General features: G+C 42.6%; 1 protein-coding gene across 1 annotated transcript in view; it reads right to left on the reverse strand.

The window, feature by feature from the left end:
- The window catches only part of LOC132213226 (melanoma inhibitory activity protein 2-like), a 123,816-nt gene extending 106,740 nt beyond the window's left edge, over positions 1-17,076 (reverse strand). Inside the window, 3 exon segments of the mRNA XM_059659467.1 lie at positions 11,512-11,598; positions 14,613-14,746; positions 16,756-17,076. Coding sequence (XP_059515450.1) covers positions 11,512-11,598; positions 14,613-14,746; positions 16,756-16,870 — 336 coding nt within the window. The 5' untranslated portion in view covers positions 16,871-17,076.
- Positions 17,077-17,385: the final 309 nt, after the last annotated feature.

Genomic DNA, 17,385 nt, shown 5'->3' on the forward strand with positions numbered 1-17,385 from the left:
TTCAATTCCGGTCAAGGGCATGTACCTGGGTTGCAGGCACATCCCCAGTAGGAGATGTGCAGGAGGCAGCTGATCGATGTTTCTCTCTCATCGATGTTTCTAACTCTCTATCTCTCTCCCTTTCTCTCTGTAAGAAATCAATAAAATATATTTTTTTAAAAAAAGAGTAATATGCTAATTAGACTGGGAGACATTCCAGATGTTCTTCTGGACAAAGCCATGGTGGTGGGGCCGAGGTAGAGGTGGTTAGAGGCCAAGAGGGGAGGGCAGTTGTGGGTGATCAGGCTGGTGGGGGGTGGGGCCGTTGGGGGTAAGCAGACCAGCAGGGGGGCCAGTTGGGGACAAGCAGGAGATCAGTGGGGGTCAGTTGGGGGTGATCAGGACAGTGGGGGGGGCAGTTTGGAGTGAGTAGGCCAGCAGGGGAACAGTTGGGGATGAGCAGGCCAGCAGGGGGGGCAGTTTGGGGTGATCAGGCTGGCGGGGGGGGGGCATTTGGGGGCAAGCAGGCCAGCAGCAGGGGGGAGGCAGCTGGGGGTGAGCAGGACAGCAGGCAGAGTGGTTAGAGGCAATCAGGCAGGAAGGCAGGCAGGTGAGCGGTTAGGAGCCAGCAGTCCTGGATTATGAGAGGGATGTCTGACTGCTGGTTTAGGCCCAATCCCTGTAAACTGGCAGGACATTTCTCGAGGGGTACCAAATTGGAGAGGGTGCAGGCCAGGCTGAGGAACACACCCTCCCCCATGCATGAATTTCGTGCACCGGGCCACTAGTCTAATCTAATAAAAGAGAAACATGCAAATTGACTGCACCTTTGCTATGCCCAAAGCCACGCCCACCAGCCAATCAGAGCGACTATATGGAAATTGACCCAACCAGGATGGCGGCTGGCAGCCACAGAGCTAGAGCAAGCAGAAGGTTTGGTTGCCCCAGCGATGGAGGAAGCCAAGCTTCCCGCCTGCCCTGGCTGGCTGTAGCCTCCACTCAAGGCGACAAAGTTTTAATTATAGAAGCTAAATAAATCCCAGATACCTGCTTCCAGCCAACCTCCACTCGGAGCTTGGGTGGCTGGGGGCCGTGGCCAGCCTGCAAACAGCAATCAGCCCCTCACTCAGGATGGCCACACCCTCATGGGGTGAGGGTCCCTGCTGGGGGGCTTGGCCAGCCTGCAAGCAGCCATCAGTCCCTCACTCAGGCTGGCCAGGCACTCCAGCGGGGACCCCCACCCTGAAGGGGGTGTGGCCAGTCTGAAAACCGCCCTCAGCCCCTCACCCAGGCTGGCCAGGCACCCAAGCGGGACCCCCACCTGATCCAGGACACCCTTCAGGGCAAACCAGCTGGCCCCCACCCATGCACCAGGCCTCTATCCTATATAATAAAAGGGTAATATGCAAATTGACCATAACAGCAGAAAGACTGGGAATGACTGGTCACTATGACACACACTGACCACCAGGGGACAGATGCTCAATACAGGATCTGGCCCCTGGTGGTCAGTGTGCTCCACAGAGGGAGCTCTGCTCAGCCACAAGCCAGGCTGATGGCTGCCAGCACAGCGGTGGTGGCAAAAGCCTCTCCTGCCTCCTCAGCAGCGCTAAGGATGCCTAACTGCAGCTTAGCCCTGCTCCCCACTGGCAAGTGGACATCCCCTGAGGGCTCCCGGGCTGCCAGAGGGATGTCTGACTGCCAGCTTAGGCCCAATCCCTCGGGGAGTGGGCCTAAGCCAGCAGGTGGACATCCCCCAAGGGGTCCCAGACTGCGAGAGGGCACAGGCATGGCTGGGGGACCCCCCCCAGGTGCACAAATTTTTGTGCACCGGGCCTCTAGCCTGTAAAATAAGACCAATGACAGTACTTACTGTATAGGGGTGTTTTGTGGATTAAATTAAGTGCTTAGAACAGTAACTATCTCTGATATACACTAGCCTAACCTACATCAAGGTTACACTACCCAGGTGAGCCAGTAATGCAAGGGTATAAAGGCCCAACCTCTTGCTTCTACTAAGGACAACTCTGAAAGGACATCCCAGCTTCATAGTTCTTTATCAAATCTACTGAGACCTTTGTTGCAACTGCATCACCGTTCAGCCTCTCTGTCTGCTCCATCCTCTCTTTTCTTTTGTTCTCTCACAAGTGCTATTATTCCCAGGAAGGCTCCACAGTAAACTTCTTGGATGCAAAGATCCACCTCAGAGACTATTTCCCAGGGAAATTGACCTAAGAATTTGAGGCTTCTATATGTTTACTATATGCTCTGCACTGTGCTAGTTGCTGAAATTCTACAGTAAACAATAGGAAAAAGGTAATTATAAATTGTGATAAATGCTATGGAGGAAATAAAGGAAAGTTATGATTAAGAAGCATAAGAATCATCATAGATGGCCTCTCAGATGTACTGATGTTTAAGCTGTTACCTAAGAGATAAGAAGGAACTAGCCAAGTGAAGAACTTGGGGAAAGCATTTCCACTAGAGGGAATGGCCTGTTTGGGTCTCTGGGCTGGGGCAAAGTTTGGCATGTTGTAAGAACAGCCAACAGACCAAAGTAGCCAGGAGCATAGTGAGTGAGGGGAGAGTGTGGCGTAAGACAAGGGCAGCAAGGGGGGCAAGCGGGTTCATGTAGAACCAGGGTAAGGAGTCAGGGCTTGATTCCAGGTTCAATGAAAAGCCACAAAAGGGCTTTAACCAAAAGGTATGCCATGATCTGATTTTAAAATTTTTTTGTTTGTTTTTGTAAAATCCTTTGCTATTTGAAGAATGGGTTGGGAGAAGGCAAACGTAGAGGATAGGAGGTCGGTTAGAAGGCTATTGTTGTATTCTAATTAAGAGAAGCCTTGGATTAGGGCTAAAGGAGAGAGTGAGAATGATGAGAAGACAATATAGTCCAGAAAAATTTTGGAGATAGAACTAACGGGACCAGCAATTATACAATAAATGGACAGTTAATCCCAGAATTTGTGTTGGGCAGAGGCCAGCTAACAGATAGTCTGCTCAATTAGGCACACTCACTTCACACTGACCTCATGAAACATAAATTGGCTTAACCTGGAATCTGAATTAAATGAGCTAATAAAATTCACATATTGAAAAGTTATCTCCTCCCTCCCTCCTTCCCCCCACCCCCAAATCGGGTAAAATTTAAAAAAGAAAAGTTATCTTCTGATTCCCTTTCTCATTATCAAGCCCAACATTATCAAGCTTATTTAAAACTCTAACAAAAAAAAGAGGTTGTATACAGATATGATACTTACAGAGAGTGTTAATCTAAAAATAAAAGGCTGCTCTAGCTGGTTTGGCTCAGTGGATAGAATGTTGGGCTGTGGACTGAAGGGTCCCAGGTTTGATTCTGGTCAAGGGCACATGCCTGGGTTGTGGGCTCAGTCCTCAGTAGGGGGCGTGCAGGAGGCAATCGACGATTCTCTCTCATCATTGAGGTTTCTATCTCTCTCTCCCTCTCCCTTCCACTCTGAAGCCAATAAAAATATATTAAAAAAATAAAATAAAAATAAAAAGACCTTTCAAAGTAATAGGCAATGAGCATTTATTTGAGATTAAAAAAAAAAGAATAGCTATTCAGGAATCACTTATTCGGGCAGAAACCCAAATGGTGTTCTGATTAAAAGACAAAGGCAAGGCGTATTTATGGGAAAGGGGCAATTACATCAGTAGTAGATAGGCATTTCTGTTGGTGCAGATAGGCTAAGGTAGTGATGCTAATTCTAAACAATGTTTTTAATTTAAGTACTGTACTCATAATATCTGCTCTCTTCTTATCCTTGTTATCTTTGGGACACAATGTTGCTTTAGGCCCAGGCCAAAGGTTATTTTACCCTGTTTTAATATTCCAAAGTTTTGAGGCATACCACATGAAAGGAAGTTCCTCTGGGTTTGCAGCTATGGCCGCATTTTAAAGCAGGTCCAATTATATTATGTTTATTTTTTAAAATATATTTTTATTGATTTCAGAGAGAAAGAGAGAGGAGAGCGAAAAAACATTAATGAGAATTTCAAAAATACAGCTAAAAGACAAAATGGACATCACCTAGAACCACAGGAAGGCTGGCTGAGTGGAAATTCTACAACTGGAAGGAAAGAGAAAAGCACTGAGACTCAGAGGAGCTGCGGAAGTAAAGTGCAGAGGTAGGGAGGCGCACACTGCAAGGGCTGGCAACTGAGGACGCGGCTGTCTTTTTGAATTGGGAGGGAGTCACAGGCCCCCGACTGCTCTGAACTCTAATTCCGGGTGAGTCTCTGGGGACCTAGACTCATACGGGGAGAAACTGGACTGTCTGGCAGCGGGCAAAACTCGGAACTCGAGGGTGGCTTTCCCTCAGAGGTGCTTGCAACGATTACCAGGACACTGAGACTCAGGGCACTTTAGGACAGGGCTGAGGATCAGCCATAGCTGCTTGCTCTGCCCTGTTGATTCCCTGAGACCCTGCCCCACCCAGGCTGTGGCAGAGGCTTTTGCATATGAATGCCCTGGCCCTTTGCAATCTGAAAATTACCTAACAAACTGCAGCTGGGCCAGACAGACCCAGAACGTCCAAGAGAAGGCCCAAGGCCCCACAGCAGCTTGCATTGCTTCACAGCTGGGCCTCATCTGGGCACCTCCAAACCCCAAACAAGGAAGAGGAATCTGCAGTTCTCTTCATAGCTCCTGCCGGGTAACCTCAGGCAGAGGCTAAATTAGCACCTCCTTAGATCCAAGAGCCAGTGTACCCAGTGGTCAGAGTGGGACCATCCAATTACAACTCCTCAGATCCATAAGGGTGTGGACAAAAGGGGCCACATGCTAACCTGACAAGCTCAGGGGAGGCCTGCATGGAAGTTTTGCAAACTTGTAGACCTAAAGTAACCACAAAGGATGGTCTGAAATTAAACTTTAACTAAAAGCAGTTATGGTGGGCAGTTACGTCCTAGGCCAGTATCTTCACTGATAAGGTCAACCTTTACCATAACTGAGCCTATCTGTCTTTTTGCATCTATGGTAACATATCCTTGGGATGTCTGGGTAACTTGTGACTTCCCTTTTTATGGAGCCCCTGGGGCACAGCCTGGTGTGCTGGGCCCAGGACAGATACCACAGATTCTTTCATTTATCATGTTAATTGTTCCTGTACCCACCTAAGTATGTGTCCATCATTTTACTTTTTATCCAATCCCAGGGGTTTCCCTGTTTTGCTTTATCCCTCCTCCTTAATCTATCACCAATGAATTTCATGTAACTCACCTATGTTCCTCCTTTTATTGCAATGTATAAAAACAATTGTAACCCCGCCATTCTTCGGAGCACTATCTCAATTTGTTGAGGTTCTGCTTCCCGGCATATCTCGACAGTTTGGCTCAAATAAACTCACAAAAATTCTTTACAGGTTTCAATGGTTTTTTACATTAACAAGGGACACACTCAGGGGGCAGACTCAGTGAGCACCAAAGCCCCACTGAAGCAAGTCTTGCCCCATAAGGGTGTCTTCAGCACGGAAGTTCTCCCACCATAGACACAGCTGATTCTCACAGCCAATTGGCCTGGAGGTCAATTCCTCCCAGTGATACCTACAACAATCAAGGCTTAACTACAACAAGACTGTGCACAAAGCTCACAAAGGGGGTGCACCAAGAGTTTCCACCTCAGGTAATTGGGGAGGCTGAGCCACTGGGCCCTATAGGACACCTAGCACACAAAGCCACTCTACCAACACAGGGAAGCATAAAAAACGTGGAGACAAAAAAACAGGTCACAAATGACAGAAATGGAGGAAAGCAAACAACTGAATATAGAGTTCAAAACCACACTTTTAAGGTTTTTCAAGAATTTTCTAGAAACCGCCAATAAATGTAGTGAGACCCTCAAGAAATCCAGTGAGACCCTCGAGGTTATGATAAAGGACCAACTAGAAATTAAGCATACATAGGTCGACCTCGTGGCGCAACGGTAGCGCGTCTGACCCCAGAAATTAAGCATACACTAACTAAAATAAAGAATACTATACAGACTCCCAACAGCAGACCAGAGGAGCGCAAGAATCAAGTCAAAGATCTGAAATAGAGTTGGAACCAAGATGGCGGCATAGGTTAATGCCGGAGTTTGCTGCTTTGAACAACTACTTCAAAAGTGAAACCAAAAAACGGAAGGGACATCACCCAGAACCACAGGGGCGCTGGCTGAGTGGAAGTCCTACAACTAGGAGGAAAGAGAAACGCATACGGACACTCAGAGGGGGCGCAGTGCTGAAGTCAAATTCTGAGGTGCGGAGTGCGCGGAGCGGGCTGGCGGCGGAGGGCGCGGTTGTTGTTTTCAATCGGGAGGGGAGTCGCAGACTCTGAGCTCCAGATCCGGGCGAGTCTTTAGGGACCCAGACTCAGGCGGAAGAAGCGGGACTGTCTGGCTTCGGTCAGAGCGAGTGCAGCTTTCTCTCCCAGCTTTGCAGCGGGTGCTGGGACTCAGAGAGGCAGAGCCCCTTGGGACAGGACTGAGAGCCGCCATAACTACTCTCTCCGGCCCACACTGTTGATCCTGTTCGACCCGCCCTGCCCAAGCCCTGCACAGAGGCATTTGCTGGATAGCCTCAGGCAAAGGCTAGATTAGCACCTCCCTAGAGGACAGAAGTTCTCTCACCGCTGACACAGCTGAATCTCATAGCCACTTGGCCTGGAGGTCAAACTCTCCCTGGAATTAGCTACAGCAATCAAGATTTATCTATAAGACTGCGAACAAAGACCACTAGGGGGTGCACCAAGGAAGCATAACAAAATGCGGAGACAAAGAAACAGGACAAAATTGTCAATGGAAGAAATAGAGTTCAGAACCACACTTTTAAGGTCTCTCAAGAAGTGTTTAGAAGCTGCGGATAAACTTAATGAGCTCTACACGAAAACTAATAAGACCCTCGATCTTATATTGGGGAACCAACTAGAAATTAAGCACACACGGACTGAAATAATGAATATTATACAGACGCCCGACAGCAGACCAGAGGAGCGCAAGAATCAAGTCAATGATTTGAAATGCGAGGAAGCAAAAAACATCCAACCGGAAAAGCAAAATGAAAAAAGAATCCAAAAATGCGAGGATAGTGTAAGGAGCCTCTGGGACAGCTTCAAGCGTACCAACATCAGAATTATAGGGGTGCCAGAAGATGAGAGAGAGCAAGATATTGAAAACCTATTTGAAGAAATAATGACAGAAAACTTCCCCCACCTGGTGAAAGAAATGGACTTACAGGTCCAAGAAGCGCGGAGAACCCCAAACAAAAGGAATCCAAAGAGGACCACACCAAGACACATCATCATTAAAATGCCAAGAGCAAAAGATAAAGAGAGAATCTTAAAAACAGCAAGAGAAAGAAACTCAGTTACCTACAAGGGAATACCCATACGACTGTCAGCTGATTTCTCAACAGAAACTTTGCAGGCCAGAAGGGAGTGGCAAGAAATATTCAAAGTGATGAATACCAAGAACCTACAACCAAGATTACTTTATCCAGCAAAGCTATCATTCAGAATTGAAGGTCAGATAAAGAGCTTCACAGATAAGGAAAAGCTAAAGGAGTTCATCACCACCAAACCAGGATTATATGAAATGCTGAAAGGTATCCTTTAAGAAGAGGAAGAGGAAGAAAAAGGTAAAGATACAAATTATGAACAACAAATATGCATCTATCAACAAGTGAATCTAAGAATCAAGTGAATAAATAATCTGATGAACAGAATAAACTGTTGATTATAATAGAATCAGGGACATAGAAAGGGAATGGACTGACTATTCTTGGGGGGGAAAGGGGTGTGGGAGATGTGGGAAGAGACTGGACAAAAATGGTGCACCTATGGATGAGGACAGTGGGTGGGGAGTGAGGGCGGAGGGTAGGGTGAGAACTGGGAGGAGGGGAGTTATGGGGGGGGGGGAAAAAGGAACAAATGTAATAATATGAACAATAAAGATTTAATTAAAAAAAAAAAAAAAAAAAAAAAAAAAAAAAAAAAAAGATCTGAAATACGAAGAAGCAAAAACACCCGACCGGAAAAGCAAAATGAAAAAGAATCCAAAAACACGAAGATAGTGTAAAGAGCCTCTGGGACAGCCTCAAGCGTACCAATATCTGAATTATAGGGGTGCCAGAAGAAGAGAGAGAGCAAGATATTGAAATCCTCTTTGAAGAAATAATGACAGAAAACTTCCCCTACCTGGTGAAAGAAATAGACTTCCAAGTCCAGGAAGCACAGAGAACCCCAAACAAAAGGAATCCAAAGAGGACCACACCAAGACACATCATAATTAAAATGCCAAGAGCAAAAGACAAAGAGAGAATCTTAAAAGCAGCAAGAGAAAGAAACCCAGTTACCTACAAGGGAGTGCCCATACGACTGTCAGCTGATTTCTCAACAGAAACTATGCAGGCCAGAAGGGAGTGCCAAGAAATATTCAAAGTGATGAATAACAAGAACTTAAAACCAAGATTACTTTACCCAGCAAAGCTATCATTCAGAATTGAAGGTCAGATAAAGAGCTTCACAGATAAGGAAAAGCTAAAGGAATTCATCACCACCAAACCAGTATTATATGAAATGCTGAAAGGTATCATTTAAGAAGAGGAAGAAGAAAAAGGTAAAGATACAAATTATGAACAACAAATACACATCTATCAACAAGTGAATCTAAAAATCAAGTGAATAAATAATCTGATGAACAGAATAAACTGGTGAATATAATAGAATCAGGGACATAGATAGGGAGTGTACTGACTATTCTTGAGGGGGAAAGGGGTGTGGGGGATGCGGGAAGAGACTGGACAAAAATCCTGCACCTATGGATGAGGACAGTGGTGGAGGGGCGGAGGGTGGGGTGGGAACCGGGTGGAGGGGAGCTATGGGGGGAAAAAAGAGGAACAACTGTAGTAATCTGAACAATAAAGATTTAATTTTAAAAAAAAAACATTAACGATGAGGGAGAATCATTTTTTTTAATTAAATCTTTATTGTTCAGATTATTACATTTGTTCCTTTTTTTTTCCCCCCCCATAACTCCCCTCCTCCCAGTTCCCGCCCCACCCTCCGCCCTCACTCCCCACCCACTGTCCTCATCCATAGGTGCACGATTTTTGTCCAGTCTCTTCCCACATCTCCCACACCCCTTTCCCCCCCAAGAATAGTCAGTCCATCTATGTCCCTGATTCTATTATAATCAACAGTTCATTCTGTTCATCAGATTATTTATTCACTTGATTCTTAAATTCACTTGTTGATAGATGCATATTTGTTGTTCATAATTTGTATCTTTACCCTTTTCTTCCTCTTCCTCTTCTTAAAGGATACCTTTCAGCATTTCATATAATCCTGGTTTGGTGGTGATGAACTCCTTTAGCTTTTCCTTATCTGTGAAGCTCTTTATCTGACCTTCAATTCTGAATGATAGCTTTGCTGGATAAAGTAATCTTGGTTGTAGGTTCTTGGTATTCATCACTTTGAATATTTCTTGCCACTCCCTTCTGGCCTGCAAAGTTTCTGTTGAGAAATCAGCTGACAGTCGTATGGGTATTCCCTTGTAGGTAACTGAGTTTCTTTCTCTTGCTGCTTTTAAGATTCTCTCTTTATCTTTTGCTCTTGGCATTTTAATGATGATGTGTCTTGGTGTGGTCCTCTTTGGATTCCTTTTGTTTGGGGTTCTCCGCGCTTCTTGGACCTGTAAGTCCATTTCTTTCACCAGGTGGGGGAAGTTTTCTGTCATTATTTCTTCAAATAGGTTTTCAATATCTTGCTCTCTCTCATCTTCTGGCACCCCTATAATTCTGATGTTGGTACGCTTGAAGCTGTCCCAGAGGCTCCTTACACTATCCTCGCATTTTTGGATTCTTTTTTCATTTTGCTTTTCTGGTTGGATGTTTTTTGCTTCCTCGCATTTCAAATCATTGACTTGATTCTTGCGCTCCTCTGGTCTGCTGCCGGGCGTCTGTATAATATTCGTTATTTCAGTCTGTGTGTGCTTAATTTCTAGTTGGTTCCCCAATATAAGATCGAGGGTCTTATTAGTTTTCGTGTAGATCTCATTAAGTTTATCGGCAGCTTCTAAACAGTTCTTGAGAGACCTTAAAAGTGTGGTTCTGAACTCTATTTCTTCCATTGACAATTTTGTCCTGTTTCTTTGTCTCCGCATTTTGTTATGCTTCCTTGGTGCACCCCCTAGTGGTCTTTGTTCGCAGTCTTATAGATAAATCTTGATTGTTGTAGCTAATTCCAGGGAGGGTTTGACCTCCAGGCCAAGTGGCTATGAGAATCAGCTGTGTCAGCAGTGAGAGAACTTCTGTCCTCTAGGGAGGTGCTAATCTAGCCTTTGCCTGAGGCTATCCAGCAAATGCCTCTGTGCAGGGCGTGGGCGGGGCGGGTCGCACAGGATCAACAGGGTGGGCCGGAGAGAGCAGTTATGGCGGCTCTCAGTCCTGTCCCAAGGGGCTCCGCCTCTCTGAGTCCCAGCACCCGCTGCAAAGCTGGGAGAGAAAGCTGCACTCGCTTTGACCGAAGCCAGACAGTCCCGCCTCTCCCGTTTGAGTCTGGGTCCCTAAAGACTCGCCCGGATCTGGTGCTCAGAGTCTGCGACTCCCTCCCGATTGAAAACAACAACCGCGCCCTCCGCCGCCAGCCCGCTCAGCGCACTCCGCACCTCAGAATTTGACTTCAGCACTGCGCCTCCTCTGAGTGTCCGTATGCGTTTCTCTTTCCTCCTAGTTGTAGGACTTCCACTCAGCCAGCGCCCCTGTGGTTCTGGGTGATGTCCCTTCCGTTTTTTGGTTTCACTTTTGAAGTAGTTGTTCAAAGCAGCAAACTCTGGCGTTAACCTATGCCGCCATCTTGGTTCTCCCTCGAGGGAGAATCATTGATCGGCTGCCTCCTGCACACCCCCTACTAGGGATTGAGCCCACAACCTGGACATATGCCCTTGACTGGAATCGAACTCAGGACCCTTCCATCTGCAGGCCAACACTCTATCCACTGAGCCAAACAGGCTAGGGTTATATTATTTTTCTCAACAAGAGTGTGATAAAAAATAAAATTGTCTATGTAGGATGATAACATTAGTAATAATAGCTAACACTTACATAGCGCTTACTAAAGTACTGTTCTATGTAGGTTATATATACTTACATTTCCTCAATGAATTTATGAGGTAGCACTATATTATAATCATCCTCATTTCACAGATGAGAAAATTAAGGTTCACAAGATCACAAAGTTACTAAGTGGCTGAGTCAGGCTTTGAACTCAGTCCACCTCCAGAATCCATGCTCTTAACCGCTACACTCTGCAACTTTGTCTGTTAATTTTTCAGAAAGCAAAGATTTGCTTGTCATAACTTTGTGTTACCTAATTTTATTCACACAATCAAACTACTCCTAAAGTGAATTCTCAGACCAACTATTTTATGTATTTACTATATAAAATATATAACCAAGGAACACTTATACTTCAGAAAACTATTTTAGCCAAGAAATTTTAAATTCAATTAATAACCATAATAAATTTACTCACTGTGGTTGGTATTTGAATTTCCTCAGGTATAAACACCTCTTCAATCTGGACTGCATCTCTGGGGAAATATCCAAAGTCCTTTCCTTTCTATCAAAATTAAGAAAAAAGATTAGCAAGGAAAAATGCTCATAGCAGTAATAACTATTAAACCTAATTTTGCCCATGTCCTTGGCTATTTTAAATCACAAATATTAATTGACTTTCATTTGCCATCTAAAAGAAAGTGAGTGAAATAATATCCCTTTTGTTATTCAAAAGAAACAGCATTAATTGGAGGGAACAAAAAGCCAGGCTGTAAAATGCCTTTTTTTTTTTCAAACTTCAGAGGGAAAACCTTTCATGTACTCCTTTTCTTCCTTATTGTGTTCCCTGGTGACCTTCCCTGCCCAGGTGGACCACACATTTACACTAGCAAACTGGGGATATCCATCGGCCAGGGAATGGTGGCAGTAGCCAGCCTAGATAGAGCTGTGACATATTCCTCATTTTCAGGATGTCAAAATCAGGTAAAAGGTTTAAACTCTGAAGGGCCAAGAGAGTTTCATCAAGATGGTAAAAATCTATGAGACCTCCAGGGAGGATTTGGTTCCGTTTAACTTTTCTGGGGCCACCCTGGTAACAGAGATCCTCTTAATCCAGTTTTAGTGCATGTAGGATGTCCCTGGAGAGTGAAGTCTTCACACAACCATTCTCAGCCCATTTCCTATTCCCATCAAGGTTTAAAGATTGTCTTCCTTTTTTTTTTTTTTTTTTTTTTTTTTTGTATGTTCTTCTACCTCCCTGCCTTATTTTCTTCTTTATTGATTAAGGTATTACATATGTGTCCTTATCTCCCCATGACCCCCGTCACCCCCCTGGTGTCTGTGTCCATTGGTTAGGCTTATTTGCATGCATACAAATCCTTTGGTTGATCTCTCCCCCTTCCCCCCACCCTCCTCTACCTTCCCTCTGAGGTATGACTGTCTGACGGATGCTTCTCTGAAAGACCATCTTTCTTTTGGTCTTTTGATCCAGCACCATTATACATCCATTGTGATTCTTCCACTTGGCAGTTGCTGCAACTGTTTGGAAACTGACAGCCTGTGAGTGAACTCTACAGTGTGGTTCCTTAAACAGTTACTGCCTGAGCTAAACACATCATGCACAAAACTAAGTGTGCTTGAAACTTCACCCTGGCTCCACACATTACACACTGCTCTTGTGCAGAACCAGCATTTCCACACATAGTAAACAAAGAAAGAATGTTTGCTTTTCCTGTTATGATACCTACTATGTAATTTTTCTTTTTTAAAAAAATATATATTTTATTGATTTTTTACAGAGAGGAAGGGAAAGGGATAGAGAGTTTGAAACATCAATCAGCTGCCTCCTGCACACCCCCTCCTGGGTATGTGCCTGCAACCAAGGCACATGCCCTTGACCAGAATCGAACCTGGGACCTTTCAGTCCCCAGGCTAACGCTCTATCCACTGAGACAAACCGGTCAGGGCTGTAATTTTTCTTATAGCTGCATTGGGTGCCTCTAATACTTACAAAACACAGACTGACATGTTTAAGGGACTGTAGTAGTAAGGAAAATTGGCAGTTGCAGAGGCCAGGCAAACAATTCTGGCTGGTGACATTCAGAGTTTCAGTCATATAGCCCTTGATGCTAAAAAGCAGGACAGATCCAAATATAATTTGCTCCTTCAAGTAGTGATCACAGAAGCCACACAAGGAGAGAGCTGATGCATATACAATATGGACACGATGTATCAGGTTCATCATCCTTGTTCAACTTGGGAGTAAAATTGCTTATCATAGCATCCTTTCATTATAAAGCATAAAGATATAATCAAAGATGCAAACCTATTTTCAAGTGAAAATATTAATCATTAATTTTTCTGTCATATATGAGAGAGATGATTCTGGCTTCTAGGAATTTCAGTGTAACAGGACTCTGGGCCATATAGAAGGCTCTCCCAGTTCTTTTTTTCCATGGAAAGTCTTCCCTAAGCTATATGAGGACCTTTTCAATAACTCAGTCCTTTATTTGTCAGAAAGACATGCCTTTTAATCTCATTAACTAAAACTTCTCTCTTAAGCTTGGCCATTTGCAGCACCAAGGGATGGCCGGGTTGCCTAGTCATCCCATAATCTCCATCGGCACCTGTAAAGTCTCTCCAAAAAAAATATGTAACCTATATTCAAAAATAATACATGCTATGTAAAAGTAATTTCAAGACACTCTTAAGACTTCTATCCCAACCAGACTGCCTTCCCAAAAGCTACTTTATAGAAAAATTTTAAAACAAACACTAGACTTGACCATTTTTTGTTTGCCTAAGTATGTTATGAGTTTGGCCCTGGCTGGGTAGCTCAGTTGGTTGGAGCATCCTCCCAATATGCCAAGGTTGCAGGTTAGGTCCCCAGACAGGGCATATACAAGAGGCAGCCAGTGAATGCACAAATAAGAGGAACAGCAAGTCAATGTCTGTCTGTCTGTCTGTCTGTCTGTCTCTCTCTCTCTCTCTCTCTCTCCTTTCCTCTCTCTAAAATCAATAAATAAAAAATGTTTTTAAATGTTAAATCTGTTAAGGAACATATATATATATATATATATATATATATATATATATATATATATATATTCTATCTAATATTAGACAAACATGGTAATTGACCATACCTTTGCTACACCTCCCATTGGCTAATCAGCGTGATAGGCAAATTAACCACCAACAAAGATGGTGGCTAATTTGCATACTGCAGGTGGGGCAGGCGGGGCGGGCGGCAGCACGATCTGAGCAGCCATAGACCCAGTGCGGGATCCGGGCCTGCCATCTGCGACCAGGGGAGATGGGGCAGACACCACAGGATTGGGTGTGCCATCTGCCACCAGGGGAGCAGGCCTAATCCAGCAGGTGGTTATCTCCCGAGGGTTCCCAGACTGTGAGAGGGCACAGGTTGAGTTGAGGGACCCCCCCCCCCACCCGCCAGTGCACAAATCTTTGTGCACAGGGCTTCTAGTATATATATATTTCCTTTAGAGATGAAAGGCAGGCATCCTTGTGTAAGCTGGCCATTTATTCTTCATTCAATTTTTAAGATTAGATACTTACACTTCCTGCCCACAAATCTTCCCTTTCTCCTGCAAGTTTAACATAAACAGATATTTCTTCTCCCTTGGTGAAGTTCAGGTATAGGCAGTCAGGTCCTCTGTAATCTCTCATGGCTAAAACTCTGCTTATTAGAGCTATATAGACAAATAAAGAAAAGCACACAATTTAAATTAAAATGTTATTTCTCCCTCCCATCTTGCCCTCCTCCAGTCCATCCTGGGTATTTCCAAATGTTAATTTCTTCTTACCATTTATGCCCTCAAAACCTATAGACTTCCTACTGCACAAAGAATCAATTTAAAACTCTTTGGCTCAGTATCAAAGGCTGTCCACAACCTGGTCTTCCTTCCTTATGTAAAATGACTTTCTCTTACTCCTTTACAGTCAGTCTAAGGTGTCCATTGTCCCTGGAATGTGTCATCATCTTTCTCCAGTGAATAGGGAAAGGAAAGATAGTGTTTTTCCTGGTACCTATATATTCAAGGCATTTTGATGAGTTCTTTAAAATATTTCTTTTGTTAAATCCACAAAACAGACCTATGAGGTATAATAAATGAAACTTAAGAATCAGAGAATTGGCCTCACAGGTGATAAATGGTGGAACGAGATTTGCAGAGAGGTTCTTTCACTGTAACAACCACCTCCCATATCCCGAGCTTCTCTTTCCTCTATTTCCTAAGCCTAGAAACCTTTCAGTTTTTCTTCACAATGAACTCATATCTACTTCCTCTATGACACATCCCTAACCTACCTAGCTTACTCTGCCCTTCTCTGAACTTCAATATTACTTACTATCCTTATATGGTATTAGTATTTACTTTCTTATCACTATTCAGTAGAATGAAAATTCCTGGACCTTAAGAAACTTACCTTATATTTAATTTTATTCCTCTTAGATACAACCCCCCAACCAGACCCAGCACATAATATGCCCTCAATAACTGAATGATCAAATCATATATACTAGATTTTACACATAATGTATATTACCAAATTAACTATTATAAGTATACTAACATGTAAAAAATTTTAATTAAGCTATGCAATTAAAGTTAAAATAACACTATAAATTACTATGAATTTGAATGTTCCAATTCCAGGTTCTGTGTCTGCCCCCAAAGGAAACTGAGGTTGTAAAAAGGGAAAGAAAGATTATTACTATTATAAAATATCATCTAGTAAACCTTCTCCATATATTAAAGTACATATCCAAATGGTTAAGGAAAATGTTTATTCATAAACAAATTTACTTATAAAATATCTGTTTACACCAATACTATTTCCCATTTTTAACTTATATATTACAAATCAGAAATAATTCTCACATACTGGAGAGATAGAAAAGCAATTATGATATTGGGATGGAATTCTTTTTTTTTTTTTTTAACTACATCACCATTTTAATGTCTGGAATTTATTTTGCACCAGAATGCTAATAACAAAGAATAAATTGGGCTCTTAAATAATAAACTATAATTAATTTATCTTTGTAGAAGATAGAGGATGCTTAATATTCAAGGATATAAGTCAAATTATATACTCTAATACTGATTTCAGTATTTTTTACATAAGAGAACAGAAATTACTGTTTGATAAAGTTTAGACAATTAATCCTAATGATCTGAAATAACATTTTTATAAAACTCATGAAAATCAGAAAATTCTGATTGTAAATATAAACTGAAAACCATAAGAACTTCATAAATCAAGAACTATCCATCATTGGTGGGGTGGACATCTGTAATACTTTCAATAATAAAGATAAATTGTTTAAAAACATGAGAAGAAAAAAAGAACTATCCAACAAATGGCTTGATATCTTTTTAAATGTAAATAAATTATATTTATCCTAAAAAATAGTAAAAATGCTCATTAGTTTGTTTTTGAGGTCTGGATTAATATCTTCAAATTTTCTGATATATTTATATAAATGGTTGATTTTTGCCCATTTGTATATTTACAATAAAAGCTACCACAAAATGCTTTGCTCCAGCATTTCTTTTTTTCACTGAACTCTGCTTTATAATTGAAAATATTTTTCAATGATATTAATGATTTCTTTTATGTCTACAATGACATTTTATGTCATTTCAGAGCCTCAGTTTAAGAGGAAGAGAAGGAAAAAAAAGAAAAGAAAACTTACTTTCACATTCCACGTCAGCACATTTTTTAAAGTTGGCCAGCAGTTTTGTGCCTTCCAGACACTTTGTCAGAGAAATAACCAAAACGAGGATTCTGTGAACTCCAATCTCCGCCATGCTCAAACAAGCAGGAATCCCAAATGAGGTTTACGCCAGTTGCTTGGACTGTACATATGCCAGCCAAAACAGGAGATACCCCACTCTCTTTACTAAATATCAAAGAAAAAGTTTAGGATTTTTAATCCCTTGATAACTACATTTTTTTGTCAGTGTTTAGGCTTAACTTGAGAGACAAACACTCTCTGGTCTCAATCTGCAGTGTCAGGTATCTAGATAATACACAGGGGGTTAATAATTAACAGGGATTTCTAGTTGGACTTGTGTCTTACAAAGGTAGCCCATGTAAACCAGTCTCACTTAAAGGCACCTTGCGTTCAACATTTTTTAAACACAAAAAGGTAGTTAACTTTCTTCTGTTAAAATCTCAGGTAAATCGATCAATAAGTACAAACAGTATTTGCTGCATGCAAATGTCAGCATCAATGGAGAAAGTATGTATTAGATGTAGAAGCAGTAATAATTTAGTTAAAAATGGTTTTGCCCTGACAAGGTAGCTCAATTGTTTAGAGCAT

This window comes from Myotis daubentonii, chromosome 1 (assembly GCF_963259705.1).
Source record: "Myotis daubentonii chromosome 1, mMyoDau2.1, whole genome shotgun sequence".
Classification (NCBI taxonomy): domain Eukaryota; kingdom Metazoa; phylum Chordata; class Mammalia; order Chiroptera; family Vespertilionidae; genus Myotis; species Myotis daubentonii.